This window comes from Oryza glaberrima, chromosome 12 (genome assembly GCF_000147395.1).
Source record: "Oryza glaberrima chromosome 12, OglaRS2, whole genome shotgun sequence".
NCBI classification, from domain to species: domain Eukaryota; kingdom Viridiplantae; phylum Streptophyta; class Magnoliopsida; order Poales; family Poaceae; genus Oryza; species Oryza glaberrima.
Window position 1 is genome coordinate 22,852,117 of NC_068337.1, and position 19,205 is coordinate 22,871,321.

A 19,205-nucleotide genomic window follows, 5' to 3' on the forward strand; every position below is an offset into this window, starting at 1 on the left:
GAAATGTAATAAAGTTTCAATCTATTTGGAGAGATCTTCGATTTGTGTTTGCTCGGGTTTGGCGGTTCGACCGGCGGGATACCTGCGGTCAGACCAGCAGGAGAGCGATGGTTAGACTAGAGACAGGATCAAGCGACTGCATTGTTCACATAGCGGTTGGACCGGTCGATCAACACCAGTCAGACCGGCGGCATAGGCGCGGTCAGACCAGCGGATCGACTCCGGTTAGACCGATCTTCATCGGATTCGAGAGTAACTTTTAATTCTGCAAGTTTCGGCTTTTGGGTACTACAACCATTCACCCCCCTTCTGGTTGGTTTAGTTCTTGCTATTCGGTCCTACAGCATGTATTAGAGGACTAGCACTCAGATCTACCACCCCATTAACCGAACTAGGTGATGGCAGAGCTAAATCAGAATGAAAAGGAACAGGGGTGAAAAGGTTTTGGTCTCACTTACCAGCAATCCAAGGAGAATTCTACCCAGCTGTGTCGAGGTGGCTCTTGCTTGATTACTGTGCTTTCAATCTGCGTAACCTTCTCGCTGAGCGTCTGCACTGAAACCCTGAGTTCCTCCACCTTCTTCTCCACCAGAGGAATCCGCACCTCGATCACCTTCTTCAAATTTGCAAAATCATTTATCGACCTCTCCTCCGACTCCTCCCTTTTCCTCTCGTTTTCCTCCATAGTTCTCAACGGAAGATCTAGTTTCCCCTCATGCGCCATGGGTTTTATGGGTGTGCTGAGCTGTGACGCGGGCAACAGAATCGACCGCTCCCTCTCTGAACTCACTCAACCGGAAGAAGGCAAGTTGCATTTTCGCGGAAAATTGATCCGAAGAACAATTCCCAATCCTTCTATGGAAGGCTCTGATACCAGATGGTCGACTACTCGGAGAGCTAATTAGAGAAAATAGAAAGGGAAACAAGAACAAGAACGCACACAGATAATTCAGGCAACTATTTAGTAGATATATTGCTCCAATCCATCAGGATTGAGCCATCGCCGCCAAGTTGCCAAGCCTGAGTTCATCAAGCAGAGTACTCTCTTCTCTTCTTATATTACAGTCTCACCAACCATCGATCCTTCTCTCTCACGCTAGTGCCACAGCTAATGCAAGTCTGTAATATAATGGATCTATTATAAGGCCCATTCCGGCGTGGTGGCGCTAACTCTGATTCTTCTTGTTCATCATCTGGCACGCCTTGCTTCCCAGTCTCCCGCCCTTCTTCTTCAGATCAGCAGTTCTTGTCGCTCCTTGTCCATCATCAGTCTCCTTGGCATAGGCTCTGATTAGATGCAAAGAACAGATAAGTTACTGATCAAATGCAACGCCACTTTACATATTCGACAGCAAAGTAGAGACAACTGCAAATTAAAGCTGTCAGTTTGGATTCTCTTCTACAATCGATGGAAAAATGAAAGCTCTTAATTATTTTCTAGTGTTACGTTCACTTGTTGAATTTTCTTTTTGTTGCTTTAAACATAATAGTGCTAACAACAAGGCTGCGGTCAAATGCAATGGCAACACATGCATATTACGGGGGTGTTACCTACTGATGATGATGCATGCGCCCTGAATCTGATTGATTTTTTTTTATTTCTCTTCAGTCTATAAATAATTAAACTAGCTAGCTGATGAACTGAGGTTCTGATTATTTTTTTCCGTACGGCCAACTGAAGTTCTGATCATTTGATGGTTCTGATCGAATTGGAGTGAAGAGACGCAAGCTGCAAATTCAGTCGAAATTCCTCTGGTCGATCATTTGTTTATATAATATATTTCATGAGTCTGAAAGAAATTAAGATACCAATTAATTACCCTTTAGCACACATCTTATAGTATATATCTCTATCTCTACTATTATAAAAATTGAAAATGTTTTTTTACTGGTATTTTGGTACATCAGCCATGTATGAGTCGGTTTTTACGTACGTTTGCTTTTAGAAATACATATCCGTATTTGAGTCAGTTTTGAAGTTCGTTCGCTTTTGAAAATATTGAAGGAGAAAACTCTTAAAAAAACTAGCATGCTAATTTGAGACGATCGGATTCTGTCGACGTTTGAGATCGCGACTACCGTATTTGGATGGTATAGGGATCGTTGATACCATGGTTATACGAGATTGAGGTAAAAGAGATGGAGACAAGGATTTTTATACAGGTTTGAGCCCTTTATCTGAGAGGTAATAGCCTTACTCCTATTGGCTGAAGCCGTTGTTGCTCTATATTCATCTGGATCACACAAGTACAATATTGGGGATAATCTATCTAGCTGTCGTCGACTTAGCGGCATGGATAACCAACTCGTAATCGATGGCAAGGTAGTCTTCCTCCTTGAATGCGAACTCGTCGAGATCAGAGATGGCACTAGATCCCTTTTGCCGACCTTCGCAGGCACCGGATTGGGTTTGTCTAGGCTTATCTCTGATGTCGATATCTAGTGACGTATTAGTTTATGTATATGTTGTGTCTTGTGGCTCTGTTCCCTTTCCTCCTAGGGGGCTTGTACTTAAAATCATAAATGCCACTTTTCAAGTAGAGTTAGGGAGACCAATATAGATACAATCTGAGTAGTCCTTGTCATTTCCATATAGAAATTTATTCGTCATTCCTTATCCGGAACTCCTTCTACACACGAGGTATGATTCCGTATAAGACATGGTATGTGGTGGGTCATACCAAACTTAGTCAACTACTATTAAGTATGTGGTATCCATAACCATGATAGAATCTTAATTGCAGCTCATGATTTTTTTTTCTAAAAACAGAATATATATCCAAGCGAATTCCTACAATGTATTTCACCCTAACTAAACCGCATAATAACAATAATAAGATTAAAATATCGTTCAAGCGTTGCAACGCACGGGCATTTTTCTACTTATTATACATAAAAAGAGATAATATATACGTACGTGATGTATAAAAAAAATATACTCCCTCCGTTTCAAAATATTTGACACTGTTGACTTTTTAAGTACGTGTTTGACCATTCGTCTTATTCAACAAATTTAAGTAATTATTTATTATTTTCATATCATTTGATTCATTGTTAAATATACTTTCATGTACACATATAGTTTTACATATTTCATAAATTTTTTTAATAAAACGAACGATCAAACATTTGAAAAAAGTCAACGGTGTCAAACATTTTGAAACAGAGGGAGTATAACTGATGGTTTAATTAATTAATACACACGCGATGAGTAGATAATTAATCTGCAGGTAGCACGTTAATATATAATTAAATTACTTAACTTAATTAGTTGCACATCATCAAGAGGAGATGGTCAAGGCGACATCCGTGGTGGTGCTGGTGCTGGGCTCCGGCCTGATCATCGCCGACCTGGCTCTCCGGCGGCGTCTCCTGATCGCCGTCCAGCTCCACCTCGCTGAGGAACTTGATGTGAACCTCGAGGTCCACATGGTCGTCGTGCACCGCGGTCGGCGGCGGCGGCGGGGGGAAGTTGGTCTTGGCCTTGGCGCCGTGCAACCTGCGGGCCTCGGCGTCGTAGGCCCGCGCCGCCTCCTCCGCCGTGTCGTACGTGCCGATCCACAGCCGGCGGCGGCGGCCCCACGCCCCCCTGGACCTGATCTCCGCCGACCACCGCCCGGACTTGCGCCGCTGGACGCCGCGGAAGTGGGCCCGCACCCGCGCTCCGCCGCCGCTCGGCATCATCGTCATCACGCCGGCGATGAGATGATTTTAATTTGCTAGCTAGCTTAGCTACTGATTAATAAGCTCAGTGCTGCTGTAATTTCTTTCCCTCCTCCTGCCCATGTATTTATAGCCGCGCGCGGACATGACTACATCACGCTATCAACTTTATTTCTAAAAAAAGAAAGAATTAACGCTCTTTCCCCTATCTTTGTGTTGCCTTCCTAGTAAAGGAAGCGGCGTTTGAGCGTCCACCAAGCACGACACACCATCATATCATGTGCCTCCATGATTGCTACTAGTACACTCAAATAGCGCATGTCTTTTTTTTCTTCTTATATAATTTTATCTTCAATTACTTATCCGGTCTATAATCCGACTGTACAGTTGTGTTAGTTGCGAATAGATATTTATAACAAGATCTTACATGATTATATTCTGATAAAAAACATCTATGTTGCAAATTACTTTTATCATATATACAAATTACTTTTAGATTTATCCTCTTTAGTAACTTATATCTTTTAAATCACATATTATTTTCAAATCTATTTGCATCATTGTACTCTACATAGAATATGTGACAAAACAAGATTCATGTTGAATATATTCAAACATTTTATCAATTTAAAAGTAATTTATTTAAATTATAGAAGTAACTTAGCTATATAATAGAAGTAGTAGAAGTAATTACATTGTGAATGAGTTGAAAAAAAACTATGTAGAGTTAATTCACACGTAAAGTGTAGAGAAAGATTTTAAGCAAATGTATTTATGAAAGTAAAATTAATAAAGTCTGAAATTAATTTACAGCAATCATAAAAGTAACTTAGCACACAATGAAAGTACGTTTGTCAAGGATACGAATAAGAGAATTCATTCTAGTGAGAAATATATGGTTTATCTAAAAATTAAATTTAAAGTCCATAAATTATAGAATTGATTAAAAACAATAATAAAAATAATCAACTTAGAGCATTATGAATGTAAAATCTAAAAGTAATTTATATATATGATAAAAGTAACTTACGTATATAATAAAATTAATTTACAAATATAAATATTTTTTCATCGTAATATAATCATGTAAGATCTCGTTATGAAGATTTAATTGTAATGAATACAATGGTATAATCGGATTGTAAATCGGATAAGTAATTTGAGAGAAAATTTTATAAGAAGAAGAAAAAGACATGCATGTCTAATAGAAAAAACGCATGCAGGCATCTTCACCGCTCCCCCGATCTAACGGCTATGACACAGGTGCACAATCGGACGAATCTAAGCAGCGTCGCGTGATAAGATAATATCGAGAGGCCTCGCTGATTATACGCATAACATAAATTCCTATAATAGAGGTAGAGAGCATTCTATATATGGTACTACTCTACATGTACACTAATAAGAAAGAAACAGGCACTACTACGTAGTACTAGTCCACAACAGTCCTCGCCAATATCCAAAAGATGTGCGACAGTTACTGCCGAATATATACTCACTCCGTTCTCCCCTCCATCCATAAGAGTTACGTTCTCCCCTCCATCAATAAGAGTTACGCATATTTCATATTTGAGTTTTTCTAAATAAGTTATTCCTGTTCGTAGTCTATATGGATCCAAAACCTAAATATAGAGATAAATTAAATGTTTGATCATAACTTGATGAGTTATCTTAATATTTATTGGTTGCATGCGTGTATGCACTCGTCAATCTTTGTTAAATACAAGACGAGTTAATTTCTTCTTGGTTTTGATGATAAAAGTAATAGGTGCAAATTTTCTGAAATGAAGGAATACCAGATAGATCGTTCAATTTTATGCTATTAGAATATATCAATATTCAGAACGAATGATAGAAAGATCTGCAGCAGGTAGACAAGTTGAGCCTGCAGGCAACATCAATCGATCGTTTTAATGGACAACTTGATCATCGGATCAAATGTTCCAAAAAAAAAAAAGAGAAATTTGGTTTTATAGCATCGAAAGTTTACAACTTTAGAAATATAGTACTCAAAGGTTCTGGTTCAGTTCTGGTTCACTTTAATAGCACCGAAAGTTAACTTCCGTTACTCTATTTAGCATTCCGTTAAAACTGTGTCGTTATCTCTTGAAGTGTCACCCCCTTTGCTTTCCTCCTTCTCACATCTCCTTTCTTCTTCCTCCGCCACACAAGCAGGAGGAAGCATCCTCGAGCACAAGATTGATGGAGGAGCTCAACTGCTAATACTGTGGTGAAGTTCGAGGGCATCATCAGGCAAACTCCAAGACAACTTAAGTGGCAGCCACAGGGGTAGGTCGACGGCGGCGGCCGTGCAGCTCGAAGCCGATGGCTGAGGGCAAGCTCGATGACCAAGGCAGCGGCGGAGCTCAAGGCCGGTGACAGAGGATAGCTCGAAGATCACGTCTTGATGGCATCCGAGCAGGCAAGTTTGGGATCGGTGGCTGACGGTGATTTACCCATGGGCGTACTGAAGCGACAGAGTGCTAGACACCATGGAAAGAATAATTCAGATTTTTTATGTGTATTTTCTGGAAAAAAAAAGGGTAAAGTAAAGAAGTTAACAGAATTTTGGATGGAATGCTATATAGAGTAACGGATGGTAACTTTCGGTACGGTGCTATTAAAGTGAACTAGAACCTTTGAGTGCTATATTTCTAAAGTTGTGAACTTTCGATGCTATAGAATCAATTTTCCTAAAAAAGGAAAAATATTACCTCTCCGTTCCAAATTTTATAAACTTACTGTTTAAATAGCGAAAATGCTACTTACCGGTATCTCATCCGGATAGGACTAATCTTCTTGTTCCAGCTGTGTACCGCTTTACATCTATCTCATTTAAGGCACCGATGCTGTTGGGAATTTTTTATTGTTTCAGACAAAACTTAGACAAGCTTGGGAAGGAAACACATGGCTGGCATGGGGGAGGAATCGGCAAATCCTACGGTAGCAGCGACAGCGCCAGCGCCGGTGGTCATTTTTTCTTCCCACGGTGCACTCTAGGTTCTTCTTCTCGCTCTTATTTTGGTCCCCACGGATGCAACCTCCAACGACGAGCTCCGGCGTGGCCACTGGTGACCAGCTCCCGGCGTGACATGGCTATGGACAGTGGAGGATGAAGCCTCTGGCGATGAGCTCCGGCGCGGCACGGCGCATGGACAACGAAGGACGTAGCCGCCGGCGAGACGAGCCCGGGGTGGCACGTGGTAGCGAAGGACGTGGTCACCGGTGATGAGCTCCAACATAGGGCGTGGACGACGAAGGTCGCGGCCGCCGGCGACGACCTCCGACGTGAGGCGTGGACGACAGAGGACGCGGCCGCCAGCGACGACCTCCAACATGGGTTGTGGAGGGTGGGGTTGCTGGCGACAGTGCCTCGGTGCTCAACTCGTGATACCTAGTAGGAATCACCTGATATCTGGTAGGTATCATATGATACCTCGCAAGTATATCACCCAATACGTGGTAGAAATCATCTGATACTTATAGGTATCACTTGATACCGGTTAGGTTTCAGGACATGATACTTTAGAGTTATCATGACCTGATACCTAACCAGTATCATCCCGTTCAAAAACGGGATTCCGTTGTATAGCAGCCCTCTTAAATAAGGTAGTTGTTACAAATAGGTCAAAGTAGGCAAGGAAAGTTAACTTGCTCTCTCCGAATTTCTACTTTTCAACTTTTATCCCATAAAAATTACATTTTTAGTAATGTAGGATTCAACAAAATGGTTGCATTAAAATTAAAATACGTTTCCTCCCTTCATTTCATCCCATCTCTAACCTGTTGTCTCAACCTTCTTTTTAATCAAGTTTATATATGCAATGTGTCATGTAATGTGTTTATTAAATATGATTATTTCGGTCATTTGTCTATCTTCCTAATTTATCTTTAAGTTCCTATTTTTTTTGGACCAATGTAGTCTTTAATGATTAAGGAGAGGTATCAAATCAAATGGGAAAGACTGTGATTGAGTAAGATAACAAATTCGGTGGATAAATTAAATGAAAAAAATGGTTGTGATTGGTTATGGGCTTAGGGTAGGGGAGTAGGTAAAGATCAAAATAGTTGTAATTTGTGAGAAACTTTGAAGTTAAGAGCAATTAAGTTTAATATTATAGCTAACTACTAGCCATAAGTTTATATTAGATCTAACGTCACGTCGGTATGACCGGCGCGGGTATGACCGGTACACATGGGTGTTCGACATGGATGTGACGATAGAGGCACACAATATCGAGATATCGTTTCAGAACGATGAGCCCGGCTGCCGAGTCACCGGACGAGATGGCGTGATAGTGCTCCGCCCTGTATTATGCAAACTTTGCAGTAAGATTGTAATCCTATTGTCTAATCAATAAAGCTCTCTGTTCCTTAAAAAAAAAACTAAGGAGTAGGAAAGACAGACTTAAAAAAAAACGTCCTCCTACTGGCTTGTTAATTTCATCGCTCGATCAGCTCCAGAGGTTGGTTCTTTTCGGTGCCGATTTAATTGAAAATAAATTTGCCACAGTACCTCCTATGTTAGTGTGGTTTTTAAATTAAATCACATCTAACAATATCGGTGTCATTTTTTTAAAGCAGCATTGATAAGATATATATTAAAAGTATCGGTTCTAAATTTAAGTCATGCTCAGGGATCTTGTGTGGGCTTAAAAATGCCTCATAAGCGCTGGATTTTGGAACCGGAACATACGAAGAGGGTGTCACATATTAAGGAATCTGTTCTCTAGTGATAGTCTTTCATGCTGCTGGCATGCTAAACATTAGATACTCCCTCCGTTTCACAATGTAAGTCATTCTAGTATTTTTCATATTCATATGTCTAGATTCATTAACATCAATATAAATATAAATATAGAAAATACTAGAAGGAAGTATTAAATTGTATGTTTGCCTCTCTGTTTTTTTTTTTCATGATTTCACTAGTTTGTTATGAGTCGGTCGTCGCTGTTTCCAGCATCGTGCTGCGTATACGATCAGGCCTTCCTTCTTCAAACGTCGCCAAGTTAGGACATAGATCGACGAGATCAGTTCTAATCGAATACGGAGGTTGCTCTGTTTCACAATGTAAGACGTACTTTTTATTTAGCATTGTCTATATTTATTATATAGGTCATAACATATTTAGATGTATAGATACATTATCATCTATATAAATATGAGCAATGTTAGAAAGTTTTATATTGTGAAATGGAGGGAGTACTGATTAATTTAGCCAAATGTTATCGCTCTAGCGACCGGTCAGATATTGCAAAGGATCGATACTTGCAAGTGGCCAACCAAGAGATGCAATGCAAAGCAAAGCAAAGCATATGAGTGCCAAATTATTACAAATGCATAGATAGACGTACGGATATATACTAGCTATCTGATGGATCGACCGCCCGGCCATTGTTGGGGTTTAAGCAAAATGTTGTCGCTCAGCATCGACCGGTCAGATATAATCACTAATGGAGAAAGCATTTTTACACCCGGTTTGTAACCTTCCTATAGTCCCGATTTTGCAACCGGAGTAAAAATCCAGGACTAAAGATAGGCATCTTTAATCCCGATTAAAATAATCGAGGTTGAAAATCCTTTTTTAATCGCGGTTGGTGTTATCAACCGGGACTAAAGATAAAGTCCGGCCAAATACGACTGGTAGTGTTTTTTTTTCTTTTTTTATCCTTGAATATTGATTTCACTACATCCCCAAATCATCCAAATCGTGAAATCCCCAAATCGATCATTGTAGAACTAAAAGGATCATCTCCAAATCTCCAAATCAATCATCTCCAAATACATCACAAATTCTAAAAAAAAAAAACCCATCACAAATACATCACATATTCACATCACACACAGATCAAATACATCACAAATTCTCACAAACAAATTCATCACAGATCTTTAAAAAAAAAAATCTCCGGCCACCGTCGCTCCACTGCCGCTGCCGCCCGGCCACCGACCCCACCTCCGTCCGGCTGCCCTCCCTGCTTCCGATCTGCTGCACATTTGAGAGGAGAGGATGAGAGGAGGAAAAGGAGAGGATAAGAGACAGAGGAGAGAGATAGAGGAGGAAAGGGATAAGGAGGAAGTAGTTGCGATTGTTGAGGATAAGATAAGTGCGAGGGATTATATACTACGTGTTGAACTAAAGATATAGATATTTTTTAGTCCCGGTTGATATTAACAACCGGGACTAAAGTGGTGATCTTTACTCCCGGTTGGTGGGACTAAAGATCCTTAGCCCTCTAACAGGCCACTGACAGGGGATGAATCGGGACTAAAGATGATTTTTAGTCCTGATTGGTGTTACCAACCGGGACTAAAGATCATAGAATGGCTGTAGGGTTTTCAATCGGAGCTAAAGATTATTTTTAGTCTCGGTTCTTTTTGGAATCGGGACCATTGTGGTTTTGCGTCGACCTAGTAAAGATCAGTTCTCCAGCAGTGAATTATATGTATGCAATGAAAAGTCTTGCAAATTAGAATATGAGTGCCAATTAAATCATATATTACAAACAGACACATGCAATGCATAGATAGACGGATACTAGCTAGCTTTAGTTAGAACATCCAAAGGCAGTCGTTGGCGGCGGCGGCGTTGCTCGTCGACCCCCCCAGGCCCAGCGGCTGGACGTCGCCGGCGTACGCGTAGTTCTCAAGCAGCTCCAGCCCCATGCTGTAGCCGTAGCCGTACGCCTCGTACTGCCAGCCGTTGGTGGCCTCCAGTTCATGACAAAGCACCACTGGACCCAACTCGCCGGCGCCGGGGTCTGCGGCTACTGTCTCTGCCGCCGTCGCCGCCGCCGGAGCTGCCTGCTTGTCCATCTCCTCGCCGGCGAAGGCGGGAGCGGCAACGACGACGACGGAGGGTTCAGCAACCGGGAGGCCGTCGTCACCATCGCCGGTGGTGGTGGGGAAGTTGGTCACGGCCTTGCTGCCGTAGAGCCATCGCGCTGTGGCGTCGTAGGCCAGCGCCGCCTCCACCGCCGTGTCGAACGTCCCGATCCACACGCGGGTGCCCTGGACGACCGTGTCTCTTATCTCCGCCGCCCACCGCCCGTAGGGGCGCTGGCGGACGCCTCGGAAGCGGTGCCTGCTCGCCGGCCGCCGCCGTCCGGCTTTATTGCCCTTCTTCGTCACCACCTCATCATCTTTGTTCATCTCCCCGCGAGTTTTGCCACCACCTGATATTTTATTATTTTTTGTCGTTATACGAAAATGAAAAGAAAATACCACAAACTAAAAGAAATTTGATTATTTGACGAATAAAGAATTATAAGATAGTAAGATTAATCGAACTTTTTTTCCCTTATATACCGCATATGCCTGCTCAAATAAATAAAGAAATAAAAAAAGGGTAGAAAGAGCCGTCGATCCTTTCCTTCCAATAAGACTGGAAAAGGAGTCATATATAGCAATCATTACAACGAGTCTGTACAAAAACATAGTACTTCTGAATCATGCTGTCCGGGAAACTCAGGACACCACGTGATCCTTGCTACGTTTGTTTCTTTATGAAGAAAGAATGTGCAAATATTTTTTAAATAAAATAAAAGACACTCACATAGACACACCTTAATTAGTTTCATCTTTGAGGCAACATATATGTTTATACACATACAGACAAAAGACATTATACTAAATCCTGGATGTGTGTTATAGTAAGTGTTTTAGTGTGTGTACACACACACAGAGAGAAAGTAAGTGAAACATTAGAAAGAAGAAAAAGAACACTATACAACGATTGTACATACTTATAAAGATAGTCCTAAAATACCGATTGAAGATTTGTATAGAGTATTAGTTAGTCAACCTATGAACAACTTTACACGGCTTAGAGCAAGTTTAACAGTATACTCCACTACTAGCTCCAATTCATTTATAGCCGCTCTAATAACTAATGCATACAATAGTTGCTTACTATACTATTAATATATGGTCCCACATGTCATACACACATTGCGTCTTAGAGACCGTGCTACAGCTGACTATAGATCTGTAGTCCGCTGCTTTTCTCTCTCATCTTTTATCTTATTAAATATATTTATAGCTGACTAATAGTTTGTTATTGTACCTGCTCTTTATAGGACACAAAACGAAGATTCTAGAGGTAATATAGTTTATTAGTAGTAGTAGACTCGATTTTTTGGTTATTAACTCCATGTAGAGACAAGAGCAGAGACAAACCGAGATGCATCAAAAGAAAGAAAAGAAATAGTGAACTGTATACGACTACCAGTAGTAGTAGCAGCTCGGAGAGTTGCAGGGACGACTATTGTCTTTGGCTGGTCGTCGCCGTCGTCCAACACCGGCGCCGCCGCCGCCGCCGCCGGCAGCCGAACGACGGCGCCGCCGTCAGCGTATCTCTTCCTGCACATCCTGCTTCGGCTGGCTGTTCCTAGCTTACACTTGGAGACTTTGGAGTTGGGATCAAGTTGAGGAGAGCAGAGATAGCTAGCAGCTGTTCTTCCTACTCAAGCTAGTAAAGCTCCTGCTTGCTTGCTAACACAGGATATCAGAAGGAGCGAGGAGCCTTTGCTTTGCTGATTGGGGACCTTGCATTGGGAGGGCAGGCAGAGCGACCGCCCTGCTGCATATAATGCACCCAAGTTTGGCAGCTTGCTAATTCGTTCCAAACCAATCGTTAATTCGCTGAGAAACTGATTAAGAAGTAGTATTAATTATTACAGAGTTAAAAAGATAGAACTATTTTATATTTTAGAAAAATAAGTTTATATAAAATGGGTTTAAATTATATTAAAAAAAAGTATTAATCACTGATGATTTAGCGAATGATTCAGTGCATTTTTGAAAATTTGTTTTCTTCATTGCACCAACGTTGTTGGGGCCGTACTCCAACTTGATGGCATTAATGATATTGAAGTCATCACCCTAGCCTCCTTGCAAAAGCTAAGTTACTTATGTGAAGAGGATTGTCATCAATGACATAGACGTCGAGGACTTATTTGTAAAAGAATCAAACATGACCTATTTGTAAATTTTTTTATCACAAATATATCATTTTTTGATTTTTTTTTTTTACAAATAGGTCCTCGCTACAAATAACATTGGTACCGACCCTTTTATATAAGTGACTTAGCTTCCACGAGGAGACTAGGGGGAGTGTCAATGCCATTGACACGTACCGTCATGATGAACAATGGTATTAATGACATAGGTGCCGTGAAAAGGATCATTCCTGGAAGAAGCTTTTTTAAGATCTATTTGTAATATAAGTTTTTTTTAAGATCTACTTTAATTTTATTCCTATAAACCAAATATAATTATGACTACATGTAATATTAATGATTACTTTAAATAAACCTCTAACAAAGTTGCTCCACTACTATATTGTTTAAAATGAAATTTATTGTTTTGTCCGTGTATCACAATATTATGTTACAATAGGCACTAGTAAGACATATATGTGTGTTACAATATTTTTGACAAAAAATCTACGCTCGGCCGATAGTGCCGGAACTGTGTTGGCGCGAACTATCGACCGATTACAGGACTCTGAAGCCAATATTGATTCTGGGCCGATAATAACTTCGGGGCTTACCAATTTTCACTGTTAACAAATATATAATCCTATTGTAACGATTGTCTGTAGTTACAACGAACCGCAACCATTGCGTACGTTGCTATATCGTTCTCCTGTAACGCATGTCCAAATGTGTCACAGAATGTTGGTTCTGACACAGTGACTGTAGCAGGGGATATCAACAGGACTTTTTACTTTTTGATTCATTTTGAAAATTTATTTTATAAATAGGAGACTTGCTAGTCCGAACTCTGAGCTCGGATTAACGTAGTAGCGCGTCTTTAAAAAATATGCAAAAGGCATATTATTACAATCAGTAATTTTAGTAAAGCATGGTATTTTAACAAACACATGTACTGTACAGTAACATATGTGGTGGTGGGCCAAAATCCAATAATTCGGTTCACCACCGTATTAGCGATCGGCCCATGTGGGTGCGCGCGGGGGGGGGGGGGGGGGGGGGGGGACGTGGCCTGACGAGGAGGGGGCGTGTGGCGTCGGGCCAAAATAGGTTGGTGGCGTCCAGGGCCTAGGCTATGGATGCATGCAGTTCGGCTTAGTGGCACCACCAGCCTGGATAAGCCGAAAGGGTGGGGGAGAGAGGGGTTACGGTTAGGTAAACCCTAACCACCCTGCGGCTATTGCACAGTCGCCGCCACCGTCACATCCACCGCCTTTCCACCACCGCTGCCGCCGTCGTTCCTCCTTCCTTCCTCCGTCAGCAGTTGGCAGGATAGATCTACGCCGATGACTCCCACTCCTCATTGGAGTCGGAGGCCAACTGGGTCCGCACGACGTTCGTGAACCGTGGGGAACGACACGGAAGGTGGCAATGAGGCCAGGGTGTCGTGCGGCGACGACTCTGCCATGATGGCGACATGAAGAACAACAGCTCCCTCGTGCGTATGGCTAGGGTTCCGACCCCGCCAAAACTTGGCAGCATGAGAGTGGGCGAGCAACCTCTCCTTGTCTCCATGAGATCCAACGGAGGTGGTTGCGATGTTGGTGACGGCGTTGTGGCGCCTCCAGGAGCCGGTGGAGACACCATCTGCACTGAGTGCAAGCAAGGGACACTCCCTGGCAACACCAGCGCTCTCCATCCATGGATGGTACATTATTGTACGCCTTGGACTTGGACATGGCGGGGTGCCACAACTTCCGGCGAGGGGGGACCAGTAGAGTGGGAGCCAGCGGAGCGGTGGCCAGTCCAACGTTGGGGACGTACCACACGAATGGCGGGGTTGGTGGTGGTGGCCACCTATCCGAATCGTCGCTCCGCGTACGGTAGCCCCGACACAGCCTGACCGATCAGCGAAGAAGGTGGTGGAGACGGCGAGCGCGATGCCGACGAGGGAGGGCGGGAACGGCATCCAAGATCATAGCGAAGGTAGGCATTGTACCCTCGCAATTGATTTCCTTCTTTTTCCTCTTCTCTTTCGCGAGCAGTGCTGATGATGTGTTGATATTAAAGCGAGAGCGAGAGAGAGAGAATGAGCGAGAGGATTAGATTATCAATTATCATCGGTACAATAAATACATGGAATTGGTTAAGGCCTTGTCGGTTGAAATGGAGCGTCGTGTAGAGGGCAAGGAGGCGTGCCCAACCTTTTGCTGCCAATCGCATCAATTTCATAACATGATCTTTATATGGTGGACGATCATCTATATGATCACTCCATGGACCTGCGCGCTACTTCGCTCTCAAAGTTTAACGTGTGAAAGATGATCGATTTGCTTTCGATAATGATAAGCAAAACGAGGTGAGTAGTTAGCACATTACTAATTCAGCGTTAATTATTTGAAACTTAGGGCACCTAAAATGGTTATCTATAGGCTCTCTACAAGAGATCCATGTCAGCATATTTTTCTACTTGGAAGAGATTAAATGAAGAGAGAGAGCAAAGCTATCTACTAACTTGGAGATAGTCTATAGAAAAAAACGAGGCAATGAATTAGAGAGCTATAGATACCCATGTGTAGATATACTATTGAGGTGGTATACTATTAATTAGTCTATTGCAGATATGTACATATTTTATAGATAGCACCTTACTTTACTATTGCGGGTGCTCTTAAAAGTAAGTTAATATTATTTTTTTAAAGCAACTTTTTATAGACATTATTTTTTAAAAACACATAAATTTAGTAGTTCGAGATACATGCATGTGCGTGGAAAACTAAAAGTTTTTCGTCTCTTTGTCGTCCTTCTGTTTATCGCAGCAGGCATGGTGGAATTCACTGTTTTAATCGTCATAGTTCAGAACTGGTGCATTATATGACACTATAATGCCAAGAACACATTATTAAGCAGATGACCGATATTAACCTTTCAGAGTCAAAATTAAGCAGAGGATTCAAATTAAGGGTTCATTAAAACAAATGATTGGAAAAAAAATCGATGAATAGTAAGAAAATGATTTTTACTAAAATGCCGGTGCAAAACAGAGTATTAAAGAACACGTGAAAAAAAATAGGAATAGTCGTTTGAGTCGGTCACATAAAAAATGCATGAACTGGATCAGTGAGATAGACTCAAATAATTTTCTTTAGAAGGTTAGAGTTCTTGTTGACTTTCCTCGTAAAATCTAAATAGAACTATTGTCCATTCTATAGAAATTTTAAAAGAAAGGATGGAGTTTAATTCTTTGTTTCATATACCTTCGTATAGATTTCTCCTGTATGTACCTTCCTACTACCAACGATTAAATTGACGATCATATGTAAATATCCATGAAAACTGGAACTAAATATTTTTGAAATTTAACAAAGAACAATTATAGGCATAAACTATATTACCACCAAATCTCAAGTTAGAACTCAACTTCTTTGGAAGAAAAAAAAATAGGCTAGTAATGCCCCCTTACAATAATTTGCGTGAAACCGAATGAACTTCAGATTTGTTCTTTTGCATAAACTTAAAAAAACTTTCAAGCCTGATTTTCATAAGTTCTAACTTATCTAATTGTTTTCACCTGATATTTTGTCACAATATATAATTACAATCCTCTAAATTACCTATATTTTTGCTAGGAGTCAAAGGGGCCTAACTATATGAATGGCTTAATTAAGGAAATCAATCAATAATACAATTAGGAAAGGGGGACACGAATCCGACGTTGAGTGCGATGGATTGGCTATCTCTGTTGGTGTCACAGTCGACCTGTATGCAAGAATCTTCACAACAATCAGGGAGGGGATCAGTAGCAAAAAGCTAGGGTGATTCCTCCGTGGATATGCCGTCGTACAGTGATATTACTTGCTATATGTTGTCCTAGGTTGTACCCGTCTGCATCAACAACATGTGCATCAACAACATGCGCCACTTGTGCAACCTGTCTTATGGCTCATTTTTATGGCATATTATGGATGCCATGAGAGTTTTGTCGGCACACATGTTTATGGTTTTTAAGTGGGATATTTACATTATTCTTATCCTTATATATGAGTTGTATTGTGATTCCGCTCTTTTTTCTAGAGTTTGTGATTTTGTTTTAATTACTTTTTTTCGAACGAACCTTCAGTTTTCCCTATATTGATTGAATGGCCGTTGAGTGAGCCCAGATTTGGTGGGTTAAATAAATGGAAAATAAAGCAAACTATACTGCTTGTAAAAAGGAGTAGTGGTGTGCTAGTATCTCACAACTTTTCTTTTTTTTTTTCAAAGAAAAGATATGTGAAGTTAGAGAGCAAACATGTCAACAACTCGCACCAATTCTATTTTTTGTGGGAATGAAAAAAGATTAATATGGGACTAAAAAGGTTCACATCTGATTAATAAATATGTAGATGCCAATAACATATGTTAATGATAATTCTGTTGAATTAAAATTTCGTTGCAACCCACAGACAATATGCTACTTGTTTCTGAAAATGTAAGGAGACCACTGCACCCCAGTCAGGTAAAATACTAGAGCCACGCATGCGAGTTGTTCCCACCCTACATGTATACGTAGCTACATCAGCAGAGTTTGCAGCGGAGACGACGGTCGCAATTAGGCGGTGGCTCCGACGGCAACATGCAAAGCAAGTGGTAGACCGGTGAAGGCGGCCATGACCAGTTCTGCGGTGTACTACTTCGTTAAAAATCCTAGTCATGAATCTAGACCGTATATATTCTGTTCGTAGTTAGGATTAGGATTTTTATGGGACGGAGGGGTAGCAGTGTAGGCGGCGCTTCCGGCTCCGGTGGCAGCGCACGGGCGAGTGCTAATGAGCATGGCTCACATGGTGATGCCCAAGCGTTCAGTTCATCAGATCAGGTAATGTTAAGGTCAAGGCCACCGCGAGCGACGAGCATCATGATGTTCGCACCAAATCACGCTGCTTCACCTTCAGCATACTATGTGTAATCCGTAGCAATATCTAGAGATGCGCCGTTGCGGGGGAGGCGCAAGTCATAGAACGAACAAGCCAGAGGGATCCCGTCAATGTTAACACGCGTCGTCGGTTTATATATCTTAGGTGTGGTGTTTGGATCCACGGACTAAACTTTAGTCCCTGCCATATCAGATGTTTGGACACTAATTTAGAGTATTAAACATAGGCTACTTACAAAACTAATTGCATAAATAAGAGCTAATCCGCGAGATAAATTTTTTAAGCCTAATTAATCCATAATTAGCACATGTTTACTGTAGCATCACATAGGACAGCAATCATGGATTAATTAGGCTCAATAGATTCGTCTTACGAATTAGTCTAGGGTTATAAAATGGGTTTTATCATTAGTCTATATTTAATAATCTCTCCATCTACTTTTGATAGCTATATTTCATCTTAGCACACAGGTCAAGGATAAGTAATTCTACTTATCATCTATTTAAACATGCTACTAGTAATTCATCGTAAATAAACGATTCACTATCGTTTATTAGATGGAGGGAGTACTTCTAATTAGTGTCCCAAACAGTGGCTTAGAGTCAGCAGGCTAGCTATAGCTACAATAATGTTCTCTATCAATTTTGGGATTAAAGAAAAGAGAGTACGGTAGTTTTGAAAATTTATCCCGATTCGGAAAATGTTTTGGCACCCAAATCAGACACAACGTACACATCGTACACTGTACGCGATGGGGCCCGTCCCGTGGGCCGTGGCTGGATATATATGAGGTTCAGTCAGCGAAGCTAACGTGTGTTTGCTTTTGCATTATTGCCCTCACACACTGTGGGCCACTCACAGCGCATAACCGTCAGTGATCAATCGATCACAACTACTACTAGACAACTTCATGCCGACAGAAATAGTATTAACTTTTCAGCTATATATACAAATCCATATCATACGGACTCAGGCACTCAGCTATACCGCTTTGCCTGGTTAATCTATTTTTCCTGATCTTTAAAAAAGACCTTTAATTCTTAGGACACTATCATATGGCCCTTAAGCACAGGAGGAAAGAAGGGCCACAAGAGGAAAGAAGGGACCCACATTATATCATATATTCACCACCAGTCTCACGCACTTATATTGTGGAATCCATCAAAAACTAATACCATCTGCTGCTGAGCCACTAATACGGAGTAGTTCGGTAATACTATACATTAAGGATACCCTCTTATGGCTATTAAATTAATGGTGAGGGCAAAATACTAATGTTTCTCTCATCTATGCAAAAGTAGTATTATTATGGAGTAAGAGGTAAAATGTAGGGCGGCATATATAATAAAAAGATAAAATATCTTGATTTATGGACCAAGAATAGATAAGACGAACTAAAAGAACACTGTTTTAGATAAAGACAGAGAGTGTCCCTAAACAAATTTAATTTTAGCCTCACTTATCTATCCTAAAATAAATAAGTTTATTACTTTCGATGTCTTATACTACACCCTTGGTCCGCAAAACGAGGAGACCCCTTATTAACCCTTATTTATCTGTAAGCAAGGATTATTTTGTTTCCTACCACCATGCTTTTGAAAACCGAATGTACAAGATGAAGTTGTTCTAGGATGGACCGAGTAGAAACAACAAAATAATGATTTTACCTCGTTTTTCGTTAGCACGTTTT

At 41.1% G+C, this 19,205-nt stretch overlaps 1 protein-coding gene across 2 annotated transcripts; it reads right to left on the reverse strand.

Moving 5' to 3' along the window:
* Positions 1–10,090: 10,090 nt before the first annotated feature.
* Positions 10,091–12,185, reverse strand: LOC127757864 (ethylene-responsive transcription factor 1-like). Of its 2 annotated transcripts, none has more exons than XM_052283447.1 (2): positions 11,891–12,185; positions 10,091–10,838 (listed from the first exon to the last, which is right to left on the reverse strand). In XM_052283447.1, the coding sequence occupies exons 1-2, from the start codon at positions 12,030–12,032 to the stop codon at positions 10,216–10,218; spliced, it is 765 nt and encodes a 254-aa protein (XP_052139407.1). In that variant the 5' UTR covers positions 12,033–12,185; the 3' UTR covers positions 10,091–10,215. The 2 variants fall into 2 exon arrangements, with proteins under 2 accessions (XP_052139407.1, XP_052139405.1); XM_052283445.1 differs by having other exon boundaries at positions 11,888–12,185.
* Between the last annotated feature and the right edge of the window lie 7,020 nt (positions 12,186–19,205).